Source organism: Dunckerocampus dactyliophorus, chromosome 3 (genome assembly GCF_027744805.1).
Source record: "Dunckerocampus dactyliophorus isolate RoL2022-P2 chromosome 3, RoL_Ddac_1.1, whole genome shotgun sequence".
Classification (NCBI taxonomy): domain Eukaryota; kingdom Metazoa; phylum Chordata; class Actinopteri; order Syngnathiformes; family Syngnathidae; genus Dunckerocampus; species Dunckerocampus dactyliophorus.
In genome coordinates, this window is record NC_072821.1 from 30,200,845 (window position 1) to 30,221,238 (window position 20,394).

At 38.3% G+C, this 20,394-nt stretch overlaps 1 protein-coding gene across 10 annotated transcripts in view; it reads right to left on the bottom strand.

Annotated features, from left to right (window-relative positions):
* Positions 1-3,422: 3,422 nt before the first annotated feature.
* The window catches only part of ppfia1 (PTPRF interacting protein alpha 1), a 72,007-nt gene continuing 55,035 nt past the window's right edge, over positions 3,423-20,394 (bottom strand). Inside the window, exons 17-32 of one of the 10 annotated variants that reach the window (XM_054770078.1) lie at positions 19,032-19,061; positions 17,325-17,449; positions 17,021-17,193; positions 16,312-16,405; positions 13,679-13,711; positions 13,193-13,274; positions 12,901-13,101; positions 11,714-11,776; positions 11,094-11,120; positions 8,684-8,859; positions 7,813-7,910; positions 7,539-7,714; positions 5,794-5,862; positions 5,544-5,712; positions 5,303-5,376; positions 3,423-4,835 (exon numbers count right to left, since the gene is read on the bottom strand). In XM_054770078.1, the coding sequence (XP_054626053.1) occupies positions 5,321-5,376; positions 5,544-5,712; positions 5,794-5,862; positions 7,539-7,714; positions 7,813-7,910; positions 8,684-8,859; positions 11,094-11,120; positions 11,714-11,776; positions 12,901-13,101; positions 13,193-13,274; positions 13,679-13,711; positions 16,312-16,405; positions 17,021-17,193; positions 17,325-17,449; positions 19,032-19,061 (1,572 nt within the window). In that variant the 3' untranslated portion in view covers positions 3,423-4,835; positions 5,303-5,320. The remainder of the gene's footprint in view (positions 4,836-5,302; positions 5,377-5,543; positions 5,713-5,793; positions 5,863-7,538; positions 7,715-7,812; positions 7,911-8,683; positions 8,860-11,093; positions 11,121-11,713; positions 11,777-12,900; positions 13,102-13,192; positions 13,275-13,678; positions 13,712-16,311; positions 16,406-17,020; positions 17,194-17,324; positions 17,450-19,031; positions 19,062-20,394) is intronic. The other 9 variants (XM_054770077.1, XM_054770082.1, XM_054770079.1 and 6 more) reach the window with 9 other exon arrangements.

The following is a 20,394-nucleotide window of genomic DNA, read 5'->3' on the forward strand; positions in this document are numbered from 1 at the left end:
TATTATTAAATAGGAATTAATTTGAATGTATTCATTTGTGATTTGAATCTTTCAAATATATGGTATATGTACATGTTGTATTCAAGTCTCGGAATAAGTTTTTGGTCACTTTATTTGGACACTTTGGGGCAAAAAGCCAAAGGATTTGAATGTGAGACAATAGTAGTTTTTGCTTTTGTTCACTTTATTTTGCTCAAACAGTATGTAATAAAAAAGAATAAATATATGATTTTGTTGATATTGTTATTATTGTATTTATATTTTATTTGTCAAAAATATTTTCCCTGTGTTTTACTTTAATTATAATGAACAAATTCATGGCAACCATCACAGAATAATTAAATGATCTTGCAAAATATCAAAGTAAAAAGTATCGGCGATACTGGTCCTGTGGTATCGGATCAATAGGATCGTCCACCTCGACTGGAAATGTTGGCGTTAATTGACTTGTGACAGCGACCTCTGCTGGGTTTGTAGCTGCATCACTTTTCCCCCCACAGAATCGCCATCAAGCCACTTTCTATTTATCAAGAAATAAACTCATTATTTACAATTTAAAGCTGACAAACGCGAATGCCGATCAGCGAATAGACAGCGCTCGTTTTTCTGATTGACCCTCAGCATATTGTAACAACATGTTGGTGTTCCTGAACGCACCTCACTGTGAACGTTGTTGGTGGTGGAAGAAGTGTTTGTGGGACTCGAGAGCGAGGAGGAGACAGGTGTGTGAGTGGAACTGCATGCTCTGTTGGAATTTAGCACTCCTATTGGCGTTAAGGTTGGCCTTAAAACTTTAGAACAGCGTCAGACTCTGTGTGACTCTTTAAGAAGGCTATAACGTTATGAAACTGTAATTCATAAGATACAGCGTATCACCGCACAGATTAAGCATTCACAGCTCCGATCCAAATTAGCAAATTTTTGGTAAAATATATATTTTTTATTTTTTTTGGACAAAAATAGGCAGTTTTCCCACAGAAAAAACACTGCATTTACCCTAGTCAGTAATAATTTTTCAATTTGTGATAACACAGTTAAATATGCAGCATCCACGTACCACTGTTAGAAAGCCATTTTTTTAGATGGCTATGTCTTTATGCTTCACTGACAGATCTTTCAAGAGCTGACATTTTTCCACTTTGTTCAGCGGTGCTTGAACGCACAATAGTGACTCCGATTCTATCTGTTCATCGTACGTTATCATTCATTAGGGTTCAGCAGCTATACATTTTATACTTTAAATGTGTTTAATAAGTGTTAGGCATCTGGGTTTAAACCTGGATTGTGTGGGAGTGATCGATGGCAATTGAAGAGAGGAGGGGAAGGTTCTGGAGTTGAATACAGTAATCCCTCACCATTTCGCAGGTTCATTAATTCATTTTTCAAAAACAATAAATAAAACATGCGGTTTTGTGGTTGAATATGTGTGACCCACCCTGTTTCGCACTGCCCGCACCGGGGCTCGAACAAACCACCTGCGCATTGGGAGACGAGATCACTGACCACACGGACAAAAGCCTGGACTGTCGACTGTGTGCTCAGCGCAGTTCTCAAGGCAGAGGGAGTGAGGTTTACCAACGTACACTTGCACAGCCTCACAGGCTGGCATCCGTTACATATGGCCCATTTAAAAAATGTGGGCACATTTTATGTTGGTTTTTTTTGCCTAAATTAGCCATTTTCAAGTACTAAAGTAAACTAAACTAAGTACTAAAATACAAATATAAGGCATTCAGAAGATGAAAAGACATGCAGTATGTAGTATTCTATACTGGTCACTAGCTGTCAGTGAGAGACACAAGCACCAGACTTGATCGCTGGTGTGAATGATCTAATAGGTACTATAACCCCTAACCCACGGCAAGCAAAAACTCAGCTCTGACCCCCCGCTCATGTCTGCTAGCACCGAAACACATTTATAGCAACACAAACGAGTGCAAGTCTTATGTCTACTATACTGTACTGGGTAACAGCAGTGTAAAGGTGATTATATGGGTGTGAGTTCAAGGCTTGAGGGCTCTAATAATGTTAAAACCCGTATTTAGAATAGGTTTTCTATGCTCTTAACTACAAAAATATTCAATTTATAAGTAATGTCGGTGTGCCCCAAGGGAGAGGATTTGGTCCGTTACTCTTCCTAATGATGACATAGCTTCAAAACCTGTTTACACATGATTCAACTCTTCATGTTACCATTAAAAACTCACAGTTCAGAGACGTATCTGTAGAAAATCTGCAGCAAGACTTGGATGCCATTGAGAAATGAGCTTCTGAAAAGCATTACTCTCCTTGGGGTCATCATTAAAAACACACTAACATGGATTTCTTGTATCAAAGAAGTTAAGAAAACTGGTAATAGATTATACATCCTTGGACGTACTAAAAACCTTCTCCCTCTCCGAGCACGAAGCACCATCTCCAAGGCATACATATGACCACTTATGAGTATGCGAGAGTGGATCAGGCACCACAGCATGCACGTTATTAGACAGGCAGCAGAGGAAAGCCTTAAAATGAGGAACCACTCAGAGCAGGGATTCTCCCACTTGAGCACAGGAGGAAAGTTGCATCCCTTTGCACTTTTTGGCACTTCACAAAACCATCCATGGAAATAGCTTGAATCCTTCCTAATGAATCAACAAATGCACGCATTACTCAATCATCTGCAAGTCGTCACCCCACGTCGTCAATATTCCCAAGTCCAACACCCAGTGTTATCTTTCTTCCTATATCCTAAGAACAGCCAGGTTGTGGAACACCCTCCCACCAACCATGTTTCCAGAGACTCCTGACATTAACTGTTTCAAGTCAGCAGTTAATGAATTTTTTGAACGATATTAGCGAATGAAGTACAAATCGGCTTTTAGTGTTGTGTTTATGTTTATATTGTATTCAATTTAAGAGCATCTTTTCATCTATGTGATGGCACCAGCAGGCCTGGAATCTGCTAATTAAAAAAAAAAAGGAATCCTATATCATGGAAATTCGCTGATCACGGTCGGTCTGGAACCAATTAACTGAGATAAACGAAGTTTTACTCTACAACCTAATAATTACGACAGTGACATCAAGCTAGCAGGAGGGTTTGGAGTGGGAAGATAGAGGTGTGTATCAAAAAGACATTTTCATGGGCTCACTTTATATAGAAATGTATTTTTCTGATAGCTTAGCATATACTAATCTACATTGGATTGCTTTTAGTGTCTTTATCGCACAAAATCTATCCAAAGAAGCCCCCATTCACCCCCAATTCTTCTGTATGCATTCTTTGGTGGAAAAAGTTTGGACACCCCTGACCTGGCAGTTTGAGAGCCGCCATAACAGAATCACGATGGGGGAAAACAAGTCCAAGACAAGACCAAAGCATACACTTTCTGAATAGCTTTAGCCTTCATCTGCAAAAAAATTGAAGCTTCAGTATTTTATTGAAACAAGCAATAAATAATACTGTGATAAAAATAGTTTATAAGTACTCAGACTGTACATCATTGTTACAAGATCAGACAAAGAGCAGGAATAATAATAAAAGCAACTGTGCATAATGACATACATAATGACATCATTTCTACTTCAGACTCCACGAAAGTACGGGTGAAAGAAAACGCTTCAGTTCCGTTCCAATTTGCAAAGGAGCTTATTGCGGAACCTGTGTTGTGAGAGCGATAACAGGGGAAAAATACAGAAGAGACACACAACATGAACATGTCATAAATAAGAACAGAAGAGTTAAGAAACAATAAGGCTTGTTATAAAGTATTTAGAAAAGAAGGGTTTTTTAAAAATAGGTTTTTGGGTGGACTGTCTAGTTGCAGCTGAGGCTTAAGTGAGGTTGGTCCATCAAAGCAAACTGTTGTGTGCACTTGACCTCTTTCTCCTGTGGCTTGGTTTGTGGTTCGAGGGACAGACTAAGGGTTGGGGGTGTGAGTTCTTACATGCAAGGTCAACAGGGGACGACCTGGAAGTTTGCATTTGAAACCAGCTACGGATATATGGCTTTAGTTCTTCAATTCTAAACTTTCCATTTGGTATCACACATACACACATATACATTATATATATATATATATATATATATATATATATATATATATATATATATACACACACACACACACACACACATATATATATACATTATATATATATGGAAAACATACTGTATCTGTTGTCCACATCACCTGGCTTGCCAGAAGTTCTTTGAATGGTGATGGCGCACTCACAGTGTTGAGCAGTTTTTAGTCTCCAGCAATTGATCTGATATTCACACATCCACCTACCTAAATTAAGCGCTGTATTTACATCCAAATCACCAGGAAGCTAGAAAAATACACGTTCAAAATCCAGTAACGATGTATAGAATTAAATTATATCACAAGTCACTTAAGCATTGATTATATTTCAAATCAACAAAGAAAAAACATACATCTGGTCAGTCGAGATTATAAAAAAAAAAAAAGATTAGAAAATGTCTGTTGGTAGAAATATACAAACTCCTGAAACATTCAGTTACATACATCAGATGGGTACGGTGGGGTAGGGAGATTTTAATTTTAAAAAGTGGGTTGATTAAAGGGCTAGAGGCAAAAAGATTATGTAGTAAAATCAATTCAAAGTCCCACCAGTATACATACACTACATATAAGAAAAATGGAAAAATCAACAGTTTCCTCTGGGGATACCGAGATTGTGAGTAAGATCTTTCTCTCTGTGATAACAAAAAAAAAAAACTTTTAGTGTCCTTAAAATTGAGTTTAGTTCATCATCCTGGTCTTGAAAATGGGGAACTCCCCTTCATCCTCTGACCAGCGGTTACCTATAGAAATAATGAGGATAAACTGAGACGAGAAGAAGGGAGATGTACATGGATGGGGAGAAAGGAAAGAAGAGAGGGGGAGAGAGAGAAAGAGAGAAAGAGGAAGAGAGAAGATACGTGAAACATGCGTTATTAGAGCTGAACAGTTCAAGAAAGCTGTGCTCTGTTGTGCTTCTAAAGGGGAGTAAAAACTAGGGATGTCCCATCTTGGCATAGTTCATGCTGCTCAAAACGTGAATTTCTCTTGGAGATTAATAAAGTATGTATTGTATGTATTGTATATATCTATCTGTGAAATGCATCCAGTGGAATCACAGTAGCACATCATGTTTTCATTACATGAAATTAGTTTGAGTAGTTTGAGGGAAGAGCAGCTGCCTATATCGGTATCGGTAACGAAATGCTGGACGAAATCGGTATATCGGTGAAAAGCCAATATGGAGCATCTCTAGTAACAACCATACAATAGCCTTCAGTTGTACAACTTACCGTTGTGTGAGGTTTATGTTAGCAAGAGTAGGTCCTGACTGTAGCAGTGTCCAGTCTCTGAATAGACTGACTTCCTGTATTTGCATGTTGGCGAAAATCACATGCAAGGACATGCCGTTAGTCACAGAATCATCAAGCGCAATGCCATTCAAGAAGAATTCAAAAGCACGAAAATGAAGACGTTCTTATTTCAGGTGGCAGCAAAAACGTGCACAAACATGCACGCACAAGTGTGACTTACCATCCATGGGGCTCCTCTTTGGCTGAGTGGAGGGAGATGAAGCGTTGCTGCTGGTCACCCTGAAGTTGGCAGGCAGGGTATCTGATGTACCCAAGGACACGCCCCTCATGTCCTTGGGCCTGAATTTTTTTCTCCATGAGGGAGCACGCCGGAAGTTTTTGTCATCATCCTGGTCCAAAAGACAGTGGAGAGAAAAAAAAGTTGTCATGCCTTGCACTATCTGCAGTATGTGACGTGCTGCGTTCATCACCTCTTCCATCCTCCTGTCTGTGCCAATGGCCAGCAGACTGTTGTATTCCCGCTCAAGAGCTGCTCTGGCCTGAAGAGACACAAAAAAGAAGCAGACAAATTGAAGGGGACAGCCAGGGTTTCCCACAGGACTGCAAGCTATTTGTGGTGGTGAGTGTGGGTGGGGGACATGAAATCATCTAATTTGCAGAACAGGCCATGGTGCATGTGCATGTGCATGTAGTTAAAAAAAAAAGTTACAGTAATTCCTTGTTTATCGTGGTTAACTGGATCCAGACCGGACCGTGGTCAGTGAATTTCCGCAAAGTAGGATTCCTTCTTTAGAAACCAAATATATTTACATAAATAGAATACAGAAAACCTCTTTACAACCTCTAAGTATGTTTTTTTAACAGTTATCAGAGACCTCTAGACATGAAATAACACCCCATAGCCCCCCCGTTACACTCCTATTACCCAATATAGGGGACACTATAAGAGAAAAGAAGACATTTAAGATATAAATAAGCCTCATACTCGTGTGTGTTGCTATAAATCTGTTCCGGTGTTGGACAGGAAGTGATGTTTGGGGTTCAGAATTGAGGCCGTAACACTAGCCAGTGTTTGGGATTATTGTGCCTGTTGTGAGATCATTCAAACCTGGAATAAAAGCCTGTTGTTCTGGTCATCAAGTCTGGTGATCGTTGGTCTCACCCATTTTACAGTAACATTTGACACCTAGTGACCAATGTAGAATACTACATCTCATCACAATGTCTTTGAATGCGTCTTCTGAATGCCTTATATTTGTATTTCACTCCATTTATCCATTTTTATGCTTGAAAATGCTTAATTTAGGCAAATTATATGTAAAATATGCTTAAATATATTATTTTTGGACTAATAAGCCATATTCAACCACAAAACAGCATGATTTTTAAGTTAATATATTTTTGAAAAACCATGATGAGTGATGCCACAAAATTCGAAGCGCAAAGTGGCATGGGACAACTGTAATATTTCGCAAAATTTATCTTCTACTGTTCACTACTTTCCACCAATATGGGTTGCTCCTCAGCTGCCATTATTTCAACCCTTTTGCTAAGTAGCCAAGATGGTGACTATTGAGGGGGTTAAGTGTCCACAACTATGCACTCACCATTTTTAGTGTGTTGAGCGCAACATCCTGGTGAGTGCTGCATTTTGCCGCACTGTGAACGCACGCACGCACTCAAAATACTACGTGTAAATTCAGTAGTGTGCGAATTGAGACATCCCTCAGGTCTGACGCCCCTGGTGGCCTGGCTAACTTCCGTTTCGTTCCGTGAAGTTGCATTTCTGTCATGCATGCGTTTTGGCATTTCTAGCATATTTCTTCTGCTTTTGATTCTGCATTAATGTGATTGCAGTACCGGTATTCTTAATTTGCATGTGATTTATGGTGCTTGTGTGATTTTCATTTCTGTGCTTGGAGTGTGTGCACGTTGCTGTGTGTTTTGCCCCCATAGGTATTGCATGCGCTTGACAACAGCAAATAACTAAAGTTGTATGTATGCCCAGTTGTATTGTTGATTAGATAGCAGGATTACACAAAAAACTGCGTAAACAATTTCCACAAAACTACACTGTGAAGCAGTTCCTGAAAAAGGACTTTATTTTCAGTTTCCATCAAATGTGTCACACAAATTGTGGTAAAGTGTTTTTGTAATGTATTGTGCTATTCATTGTTGGTTTGGAGGGCATGGCTGACGAGTGTGTTGCGTGTACCTGAGTGTTCTGTGTAGGAATCTGCAGCAGTAGTGCCAGGGAGTTGTGATCAAAGGTTTCATCCAGGGAAAGCAGTGCGCCATGGACGCCACTTTCATACAGGTTGGCGCTGTATTCTTTCAAGCCAATAGCCTGGACCCAATTGATCACACGCTCATTACTCCACACCAGCACATCTAGAAAACAAGCACAGGGCATTTACTATTACATTTCATATTACATGATATTACATCATTCAGGGTACAAATAGTCAAACTACAAATACTTTTGTTACCATTAAACTCCAGCTGAGACTCCTCCCTTCTTCTCTCCAGCTCCTTCCGGTCATAGTTGAGTCTCCTTAAACACATCACTCCACACTGAAAACTGTTCCTATTAAGCAGACAGACAGTTCGCCATCAGTTATTTCAAGGCCAATCATCTAAAAAAATGATGATTTAAAGGCAGTTTTATAACACATTCTACAGTCGTCCCTCGCCACATCGCGCTTCCACTTTTGTGGCTTTACTCTTTCACACTTTTCCAAATATATTCATTTTAAAAATGATATCATGGTCCCTTACTGTTTTGCAGGTGACTACGGTCTGTTATTAGTCACAAATATGCATATTTCAGGAAACTGTACATGTTTTTGGGCTAAATTATGTATTTTTAAGTATAATGAAGTAGAATACAAATATACAGCATTCAGAAGACAGTGAAGTCATGCATTTAAAGAGGCCGTGTATCTAACGTAGCATCATCATCAAGCTGCAGTATTTTCACAGGTTAGTGGTTGTGTGTAAAAACTGTATTTGTTACTATAATTTACAAGTACGTACGTACGTACAGCCAAAAATATTGGCATGCCAAAGATTCCATAAGATGCCATTGTTTTTGGCCATGCCTGTAAGTATTACAATACAAGCGAGGAATAAGTGTATCAAATAAAACTAAGCGTAGGCTAGGGGTATGTGTGTCAGTGTAATCTGTGAGCAACTTTACAAAAAACAACTCTTATTTGCTTTTATTATATTCCATTTATAAATAAGGAACCCTACTTTGCTGAAATTCACTTATCACGCTAATTAACGTCGATAAACGAAGAACGACTGTACAATCCAGGAAAATGATACATTATTGCTTTCAGGTGAGGGTAGTATTACCTGTGGAAGCTGTCTACCATTTTCAGCTGTCCCCGGAGGTCTTTCTTTGTCAGGTGATCGAGCATGCGGGCGTCCACCAGGGACTCCATGAAATATGAGCGATACTGTGGTAAACCCAAACTGGGTAGCCATTCATTACCAATCCATTCATGATTCATGTCTCCATATGCCAATGTCTTAAAAGAAACAAACAAAAAACAAATAAGTGTTTAGGATATACTGTAGGTTTAAAAATGTAGTGGGAAAATACAATTAACATGCATTCAATTAAATAAACTAATAATTACTAGTTTACAGGATATTGTCATCACATACTTTACGGTCATCGAAAAAATGATGGAACCATCCTTGTTTGAGGTTCTTGTACATTTTAAAGCCTGCTACAACTAAAGGTACATTTGTTTAGCCAAATATAATGATAACAAAAAAAAGCGCTAACAAAAATCACTTATGGTAAGTTCTTGCATCAATAGCTATGGCATTGTACTGCCAAAATTGTTACGCTTATGAGCTATTTGTGTTGTCATCATTATATTTGTCCAAACAAATGTATCTTTAGTTGTACAAGGAATTAAAATAAACAAGAAACCCAAGAAACAAGGCCGGTCTAATCATTTTTTCCCATGACTGTAAATAGTGAGACCTCTAGCATTATATGAAATAACTGGTGAATATTAGTAATAAGATTTGGTAAAATATCTGTTTCATGATGCTATTGTTAAATTGAAAATTTACTTTTTATACATATTTTGCTTTCAGGTTTGCACAATTATCCTTCTATGCTTTTCAAAGTACACATTAGCATCAGGCTGGAAAGCTAGCTTTTTGATGCAAATAGAAAAGTACTCCGTCTCAGAGATCTTGATCATGTGTGGTTTATGACATTTTTAATATAGTAAATACGACAGAAAGTAAGCATAATATAGCAAAATAAATACATGTGGTCCTCGGTTTACGACGGTTTGTGTCACAATGTTCCATGGTTCAGAACTCGCTCTCATAAATTAAAAACTAAATTTTGGTTAGTAAACACAAGACTCGCTCGAGAACTAGTTACAGCACATGCGGCAAGAATACAGTGCCACACCAAGGAATGGTAACATTGCTTTAGTTAACTTTTTGCACTTTGTTTCCCAAGCGGCAGTGCGCCAAAGAAAAGGAAAGCAACCACCATGGAAGTGAAAACAAACACCATAAAAACCTCAGAGAATGGAGACACACCCACCAATATTGTTCTGCTCTTTAGATCGTGACCATCATTAAGGAAAAAAGATTACTGAATGCAAGAGGGGTTACGGATTCTGTGCGCTCTTACAAGGAGATATGGGAGGAGAAGAGGAGGTTGCCTTTAAGAAGGTAGGACAACCACATGGATAAAAGTAAGGAGTCCTTCTCTTTTTATTACTCTTTCATTTCAACTTTTTATGACTGTATTTTATATGTTCTTCATGTGTTCTGTGTCCAGTGGGAGTGACTGAGGAGTTCATTTTCAGTATCATCTTACACTAAAACTCCACTTACATCACAGTCTAGTAACCAGAGGACCACCTGTATTTTGTATCTGTGCCAATCACCAATAACCATATTGGACTGTGTCTCTTGAGCATACATTAGGACTACAGTACTTATTTCAACATATGACTCATATATAATTTAAAATAAAATATCGAAGCCCAGTCACTCTGTTATTTCTGTAGGCGGAGACTTGTTTGTCTTGTTTTTAAGTAATTCAGGGCTTGCTTTTTCCAGCGTGGGCCACAAACAGAAAAATTGAAGGAATGCGTAAAGGAGGGATGTGTGATACCACTGATTTAGTTTCCGAGTGAATACTAAGTAAAATTCTGGCTAGTATTGGTGATGCCGATCTGATACCAATACTTTGTGCAAACTCACCTCAAGTGTCTGGCAAATTTATATAAATTTTCTAAAGTAGTATATTTCATACCATAGCATAGAAAATACAAGACATCAATTAATGAATTTATTATTAAATAAATTATTCAAATCAACATATTTTCAATACATTAATAATTTACTTATTTATTTTAAACCATGAAGTATATTAAGGTAGCGGGGTGATTTACAATATAGCCAAGCTAATATACAACAGAAAAAACACAATGGAATCATAAAAAATGTGAAAATTAAACATTAAATGATACAACCATTAAAATACAGGATCAATTATTATGAACTACTATAATAATGAAAACTTGATTCACAATTCACACATGGCTGTGTTTATGATCGGTCATTCTTTCAACAGACAAATGTTTCATACAAACATTACCTCAAATAAATGAAGTATCGAAAGTATCGATATTTTGATTTGAGAACTGACTTTAGAGCATGAAGAGCAGAGCAGACTATAGGGGCTAAGCAAACAAACAGGAGGAATATGTATTCAAACCTGGGCCCAGCTACTTTCGTCATCCTCCTGGTGTTAGCATGGTTAGTGAGCATGGTGACGAAAAAAAAGGCTGGGTTAGTGAGATTGGAGTGCTGGGTTAGAACAGCTGGATGTCAAATGTTAAAATGTATAAATTAATAATGACACTTCATTGCGGTTGCAGACACCACACACACACATACACACACACACACGCATACAAACACACACACGCACGCACACACACACACACGGACGCACACAAACACACACACACTCACGCACGCACACACACACACACACACACACGCACGCACGCGCGCACACACACACACACGCACGCACACACGGACGCACGCGCACGCACGCACGCACGCGCACAAACACACACACACACCATCGTCTCAACTCCCACCACAAATATATTCCAGAGAAACACTGCTGAATAAGGTCTCGTTCCAAGTTACTCAAAAACACCAGCAACAATGTGAGGTTTTTTTGTTAGTGTAGAGGAGTTTATCACATTGAAGCCCGATAAATGCATTGCTATGTGGCAGTCTTTGGGCGGACTTGGAAGGAGCCAAACGGTGGCTATAGATGTGAGAAACACACCAGTGTGCAGCCAATCAGGAAAGACTAACCGTGGGAGGCGTTGCTGCCAAACTTTCCATTTCTTCATGTGTGACCCAAACGTTTCCTGTGGTCTGATCATTTGACACCCGCCCCCCAATCACAAGTGAGTGAAGTGTGCAGAGAAGGGATGCAAGACAGAAAAGAGAAGGAAGCATTGGTTGTTACAACAAAAAAATGTTTTAAATGTTAATCTGTGAGAGTACCATGCTCAGTAAGATGACAGACATTGTAGACAGTGGTAAAAAGACATTATGTAGACCAGGGGTGTCCAAACTTTTTCCAATGAGGGTCGTATACGGAAAAATGAAAGGATGCAATGGCCAGTTTGATATTGTAAACCCATATAGACATGCAAAGAAGTTATATATATTTGAATAAAAAATGCCTTTCAGCTTTGCGAAGTGACTTTATATGACTTTATTCCCATAGTATTTTGACTTTACTCTCGGAATATTATAACATTTTCCCAACCCAATTTAATATTTATATTTCAACTTTATGCTACTAAAATGACACTAGTTGTCTTCATAGTATTACTTTATTCTTGTGAAATTGTGAAAGTCCTACGCAGAACACACAACCTCATCAAGGACAGCACACATCCACAACACTCATTATTCACACTCCTACCATCAGGCAGACGCTACAGGAGTTTGAAGTCCAGGACCACAAGGCTGGAGAACAGCTTTTACCCACAGGCCATCAGGCTTCTCAACGAAGCACTCACACACACCGCACGCAACACAAGCACACACTCATAGCACTTTATTTATTTATTTGTATTATTTATCTGTATTAATGTCTCTTCTGTTGTTGTTGTTGTTGCTTAATTTATTGGTACATATGTTTCTTATGTTCTTATTCTTTTTGTGTTTTCTTTCTTTTCTTGGGAGAATGAACAGAATAAAAATTTCATTGCATAGTATAACTGCCTGTTTTACTATGCAAATGACAATAAAACTCTTGAATCTTGAACTTCTTTTCTCGTTAGATTACAACTTTTTTTCTCTTAATATTTTGACTTTATTCTTGTAAAATTACTGTTGATTTGTTTTTAGTTTTGTTGAAATTTTTTAGAATGTGCCACGGGCCAATAAAAAAACAGCCGTGGGCTGCAAATGGCCCTCAGACTCCCACTATGGACACCCCTGATTTAGACTTCATTGTGTGATGTCATACGCATTATGACACATACCGTTCTAGATGTGGGAGGGGCAGAGGGACTGGTGAGGGACATAATTTCCTGGATGGCAAGACGAAGCTTCAAACGATGTAACGGGTTGCTGATGCCAATCTCCCTCTGGATTTCAGTGTCAGAGAGAGCTGACATAATGGCTCCACTCTTCACATTAGCACGGCAGGCAGCGACATACCAAGCTGGCATGCCCACCCACAGCTAGCCAAGGGACACGAGAGAAAGGCCACCAAATTCACAACAACAAAGTCATATACAAAAGTTGATTGTTTGAATGGTTTCAATGCTGTACCTCAAGCCAAACGACAACAGTTGGTCCATCCCATTGGGCAAAGGGCAGGCCCTGCCTGCGCGCCTCATCTAACAGTTCATGCCTGACACACAGATAGTTATGTCAAACAATGCGTGTTAGGAACTTTGTTACCCAACCCCAACAGAAACACACCACTCCATCCCCACATACACACTCAATATACACTCCTAAAAAAACAGGAGAAAAACAGACGAGCAGAGAAATTCAAGCAACTCAGGGGAAAACGAGAATAAATTCAACAGCTCTATGAATAATAGAATGAATAATAATATGAATAATAGAAGTGTGTCAAAACGTCCTGTCAAAGTCTTGATGCAGGTTTAAAAAGATGCGTCTTTTGTTAAGGCCATGTCCACACTAACACGGATATTTTCAAAAACTTGAACATTTACACCACTCCAGTGTATTTAAAAAAAAAAAAAAAAAAAAAAGAGAAAAAAGGAGTGGAGTTTAAAACAAACTCACTTGCTGTCATATGCATGTTGGCCAATCAAAAGCCTGAAAAAAAAAAACAACCACAGTTGACTTGGTGACGCATCTGTTCATCAATATTGTGATATATTAGATCAACAATGACGAGTACATTAGCTTTAAAATCAGCGCACTGTTTTTTTTTTTTTTTAAACATCACACATCTACCACTGCACAAACATTCAGAAGTCAATAACTTCATTTTGTCGTTAAATAAGGTTTAAACACATGAGATAATGTGCCGCATTTCTTATGACACAAGCTCAGTTTTACCCGCCTGACGCACAGTTCTAGAAAATTGCGACTATGACCGGAGTTTTCTAAAAGCTCAGTTTTTAGGGACAAACAGTAGGGCTGTCCAATAATATTCACATAAAAATAAGATATCTGTTTGTAGAGTGTATGACCTTCTAAATAATTTTTTTAGCATTATTAGGAGAGCTCTAGACATGAAATAACAACCCTATTAGAGCTGCAACAATTAATTGATGGTTAATCGATTACCCAATTAATTGACAACTATTTTGGTAATCGATTCAATTTTTTTAAAATTTAAATATGTAAATATCCTCTGATTTCAGCCTCTCAAATGTGATTATTTTTTTAAAATGTCCTTAGTCATCCATTAAAAGCAGACCTATTAGCTTTGTGTTTTAGCCAAAACAAGACTCAAACATATCAGCTTTGACTTTGTAAACCAGTGATGGGCATTTTTGCCTCTTTTCTGCTTTGTTGCGGACCCAACCACTAACTGAAAGTGTTTGCTTTATATTAATTTGGCTTAACAGATTACTCCATTAACTGAATCGACTAAGAAAATGATTGTGATTATATTTTTGTGTACATTCATTGTATTACCGAAACTATTTGACAAACATTTAAAATTTTGATTTAACATTATTTTAACAGAATATTCAAGCAGCAACCTGATGTTTGTGCACTTATTTCCTCTGTCAGTTAAAATCTTCTATTTCTGAATAAAGAGGCGGAAATTAAAAATGTTTTTTAAAATCTGATTCACCGATTAATCGAAAAAATAATCGACCAATTAATCAGTTATTAAAATAACCGTTAGTTGCAGCCCTAAATCGTATAGTCACCTTTACACTCCCATTACGCAACATAGTAGATACAATAAATAAAAATAAGACAAAAATAGTCTTATTTTGTCTTTTATAAGACAAAATAGTCTTATTACAGCAACACATTTACAGTGTGTTGCTGTAAATGTGCTGCGGTGCTAGGGGAGCTGAGTGAAGGGCAGAAGGAAGGGACATCAGGGTTGAGATTTGAGTTTTAGCTTGCCGTAGGTTACGGAAACAAAAGTAGCCCGTGTTAGGGATTATTGTGCCTGTTGTGAGATCATCCAAACCTGCAATAAAAGCCTGTTTTTCCAGCTATCACATTTGGTGTGTCGCACCGAACATTACAGTACCATTACAGACACCTAGTGAGTAGTGTAGAATACTACATATCACACATTGTTGAATGAGTCTTCTGAAAGCCTTATATTTGTATTTTACTTCATTTAGCTATTTTTATGCTTCTTTCAATCACAAGAAATGTAAAATTTACTAAAGTAGTCTTTTAAAAAAATTAATAATAAGCTGCATTCAACCACGAAACAGCATAATATATATTTTTAAAAAACAGCCGTGAAATTCAAAGTGGCGAGTAATTACTGTATGAAAAATCTCTCACAAAAAAATAATTTTAAATATCTGTATTCATGTGGACATAGCACAACTCTCTGACAGTTAAATGACAGTTACGGACTGTGTTCTCAGTACTAAGTTTTTAGATTTTAAACAAAAAAGCATTTGTCGTAAACAGAGGGGCACAAAACATGCATTGAGGAAAGTATTTAGGACAGGGAAACCTTTCCAGTCACTTCAGAAATATGTTCATTCAATCCATGCACAGTGTATTACAAAGGAACAATGCCAGTAAAGGAGAATCCCAGAAGGTTTTTGAGAAGGCTGGGCGAAGAAACCCCTTGCAATCGATGTTAAGGATGTACTTAGCCACCAGATGGCGCAGTGAATGTTTTAAAGGTGGCTTGGTCACTTAGGAAACTGTTTCTGAATAAAACATATTTAGTAGACTTTTTCATAACAATTGTACGTTTGTGCAGAACTTCATGCTGCAGAGCAGTTAAAATTAGCAGACACATTCACATTAGTTAAGAGCAATATGGAAAAAAAGACATTCAGAAGGACAGGTATTTGAGTTCCTCAAAGTTGGTGAGGTCAATGACAACCCCGAGTGGGAAGAAAAAGCAAAAGCAATTATGAACCAACGACTTACCCTGTCTTTGGACTACATAGGGAATGAGAAGAGGATGATAAAAAAGAGGAAGATTGGCAAAACAAGTAAAAAGTGAATTGATAACTTGAAAAAAAGACTTAAAATGGTGGTGGGTGAGATTGGGTGTGTAAATCAAGGAGCTGATGATGGGAGTGAGCGTGAGACGGGCAGGCAGTGTGTATTAGCGCCATCATGTAATGAAGCATGAGTGAAAGCCCATAAAAGTGATGGCAATTTTAAAACCAACACTGTACTTCATGATTAATATGATATAGCCTATCAGAAGAGCAACAGACAGGACATTTTTGGGGTACACCTACTTCTTCTGCAGTTTTCGGTTCTTTTCCGCAGGGCCTCCCAGGGTACCCATGCCTAAGCCATCTTTAGGTGAGCTCTCTGCCTCAGGAGTGCCAGCTGAGAACAAAAATGACATGTTCAATGCTTACTTGCGTTTGTGTGTTGCGTGTGTGTGTGTGTGTGTGTGTGTGTATAATATACACAAAGTAAGTATCATATAGTACATATAATATCATATATAATAAATAATCTATATTCACATACTATTCATACTGTAGCTAGCTGTACAACTTATTGTCTTTACAATAAAACACATTTGGTACATTTAAAATGTCTGGTTTCTTCATCTTCAGCATCATGAAAAACACTTCAAAACTCACTACACTCGTCAGTCACAGCTCCCACTGATGCTGATTCAGTATTCATTTGTGTGTTTTGTACAGCATTTTGGGGTTAATTTTATTTTATGTTTTGTTGTTTGATTTTATACGTCCTGACAGGGACTACTAAACCGGTGGGAATGTTCTCATCTAAATGCATCCTGAATCTGCAACTAAAGATTGAGCAATGGTAATAAAAAATCAGTTCAGAGGATTCCAGATTTCAGCATAAAACTCTCTACATAAAGGCCTGCACATTTGTGCAAGAATGCAGTTTGCAGAGGAATGTAAAAAAAAAAAAGATAACCAAAGAATCAATTTTGGAACTATTCCCACATTTGGACCAGCTCACCTTGACTAGGAGAGTCTTTTCCAGGAATGCTAGGCCGGCCCTTCTCCTTCTTCCCAAACAGACGTCCAATGGAAGACTTAATGCTCTTCTTCTTGGCTGCTTTGTTGAGAGAGTCCTGGCTGCTGTTACTGCTGCTGGGGTTACTACCCTGGCCATCTTGCAAGCCAATCAATCTGTGAACGAAGGAATAAGGCAGCCATGAGAATAAAATAAAAAACGCCAAACATTCAGAAGTATAATTCCAAATCATTTATAGCTCCAGAAATTAAAATGCTGGTATGAAATAATCTTCAGGAAGGCCTACCCTCTGATGTCTCTTATGTCCTCATGGCTGGCAGCATGCCCTGCTTCCTTGTTGAGGCGCATGGACCGTGGAGTGGTGGGGGGTGAGGTCTCACACTGTATGGTGGCTTTGTCATCCTGAGCAGACTATATACAACAGAAAAAACAAATGAGATCCAAGACTCATAATGGAAATAAACACATTTAAATAAAGGCTGTTAAAGAGAATGTAAGGTCATTAACAATAATTATCTCTAGGTGGTCCTCGGTTTATGACTTTCGTGGTGACAAAAGCTCTACCATAAATTAACTAATACAATGTGTGCTTGCTCAGCCACACTGAGGAAAAAAAAGTCACTTATTAATGTTTTACTTCACTTAATTATGTTACCAAAGCAGTGCGCCAAAGAAAAGGAAAGCCATCGCCATGGAAGTGAAACTGAACATCATAAAAAAGCACAGCGAGAGGAGAGACAGCCAATTTTGGCCGCTCTTTTGATCGCGACCATCATTAAGGATAAAGATTATTGAATGCTAATGAATGTTAGTGGGGTCATGGATTCTGTGCGCTGTTACAAGGAGATCTAGGAGGAGAAAAGGTTATCTTTCCAGAGTAGGCTGGGACAATATTTTAAGAAGGCAGAGATAAAAGTAAAACGTTCTCTTTTCATGACTGGATTTTACATGTGTTCTGTGTACAGTGACTTAGGAGTTAACATAGGTATCCTTTAGGTCGCTTTTTTCTCACGTTTTGTACCCTGGGGCTCATAGTGATACAGTCATTTTGCAGTCACTCGTGCTTGTTCCCTCATCATTAGTGATGTGCAATACCACTGATTTCTTTTCCAATTTGATACTGAGTAAAATTCAGGCTGGTATCGGCGATGCCAATCTGATACAGATACTTTGTGCAAAAAACTTGGATAATTTTTAAAAAGTAGTGTATATCAAACCATAGCATAGGTCATAAAATAAAGAATATAAGACAACAGGGTAATTTATTTTAAACAACTGCATATCATTTGCATATCACAGCATGGGCTTGAGGGCTGATTTGCCTCGGTATGGGGGTGACGCTGGCGCTGGGAATGACAACGAAAAAAAGTTCGGTTCTGACATTTGAAGAGGACGACTTTAGTGATTTTAGTTACCAGGCGGCCAAGAAAAGCGATTTTTCTGGTAGGCTACTGTTTAACAAGTTATGTTGTACACACTGTTTGGAAAAAAGCATTTATTTGATAAAAAGTTAAAAAATAATCTCTCTGGAACATCTTTTGGTGTACCAGTGTGCTCTATAGTCCGGAAATTACGGTAGAAGCTCCAATTTACACTGAAACTCGACTTACAGCACAGGCTACGGAACGGAACTCGTTCGTAACCCGAGGACCACCTCTACATCAATCTCCCTAACCCTTATAATGTTCTATTAAAAAAATTACAACATTGTATTTTCCAAAAAATGCATTGTAAAATAAGGGTCCTTGTATACTGAGTAAATGATGAAACATGCCATGTCAAAAGGGGTGATATTAGATAATAGAAAAATGTACTTGATATGATTATTTTATTTATGACATATTGGTTTGACCAACAGGATAATTGGACACATCACTGTAGAAAAATAAGAGGAACTAAAGCTGAATATTGAATGGTTAGGGTGAGGGCATGAGGGGGGGGTGTGAAGGTATTGATATCAGGGAGTGCTCAGGGAAGCAGGTCTCTAGTTTACCTTCCTGCGGTGCTTGCGCAGGTCACTAGGCTGAAGCATGGTAACAAAAAAAAACAACAAAAAACAAAACAAAAAAAGAGAGAAGAAATGCAGTTAGCGAGAAGCATGACAGTGCAGCAATGGAACCAAGCAATGCACAAACAAACAAGAGCAGAAACAGAGGATCCACGCGTGTAAATCGTTGACAACCAAACGCACGCACAATCGAGAAGCACATCTTGCTGACATTGTTAATAGTACAGATTCATCATTCTTGGAGAGTTCACCCACAGAGCAAGAGTAAGTGAAGAACAGGACACAGCAAACAACCAAGCTGAAAATTGGAGAAAGTCATCCCAATGTGGGACAGGTGCAGCCAAGCAAACAAACTGATCAACAAAACTGAAGTGGTTTGTAGTGGTCCAACTGGTTCTTAGAAACACAAAGCTAAACAAAAAGCTTTTTTTGGCACAACCAAATTCAAAATAACTAAAAATAAGCCTTTTGTGATATTGCAGCAAAGACCAACCTAAGATTTATGAGTAGTTTTAGTTATATTTTCCACTGTGCGCCTCGAAGGGGGGGAGGGTGGATCCTCCCCCTTTCTGCATTCCTCAGAGGCCTGGCATTAGCCGAACAAATAAACCATCAGCCTGCCACATTTCTATGGAAGTTTGTTTTTCCCCCCAGGAGCAAAATACCAAATCATTCATTTCCTTCTCTCAACTGACATTGGGAGGTCAGGGCATGGAAGAGATTACTGAGCTACAAAGACAGAGCAGGAAGAGGAAATTGAGGAGTGAGCACAAAAGTGAATCCGATCAACCAAAAAGTTGCCTCTCTTTTAATAATAAAGTCAGGAATTGTATTTAAAAAGAGCTTTTCAAGACACTCAAAAATGCTGAAAGGTCTTTGGGTTTAGATGAAGGAATTCATGGCAACTTCATTGGCTAATAAACCACAGTAGATCAAATTTATGATGACAATTCTGTGCAAAAAAAAAAAAGCTAAAAAAATGCATATTTACAGAGAAAGCTTTGTGTTATTATCAGTTATCAACAGGGGTGTCACGAGACAGTTCACAAGATGAGACGATACACGAGATTGGGTGCACAAGAATGAGATGAGACAACATTTTAACATTACTTTAAGAAAAGTACAACGAAAAAATATAAAAAATAAATGACAATATATTGCAATCTACTAATTTAATTTCTACGATGGTACACTCTTCTGCACTCTGTGTATGCTCCTGGCCCTGCCTACACCCACGAAGACAAAGAGACTGTAAGACTGACAAAAGGGCTCACTTATGCCGTTGTTCTATTGGAACAAATGCACAGAGTGAAACCTCGACCTGACTGTTTGGAGGCGGGAGAGGACA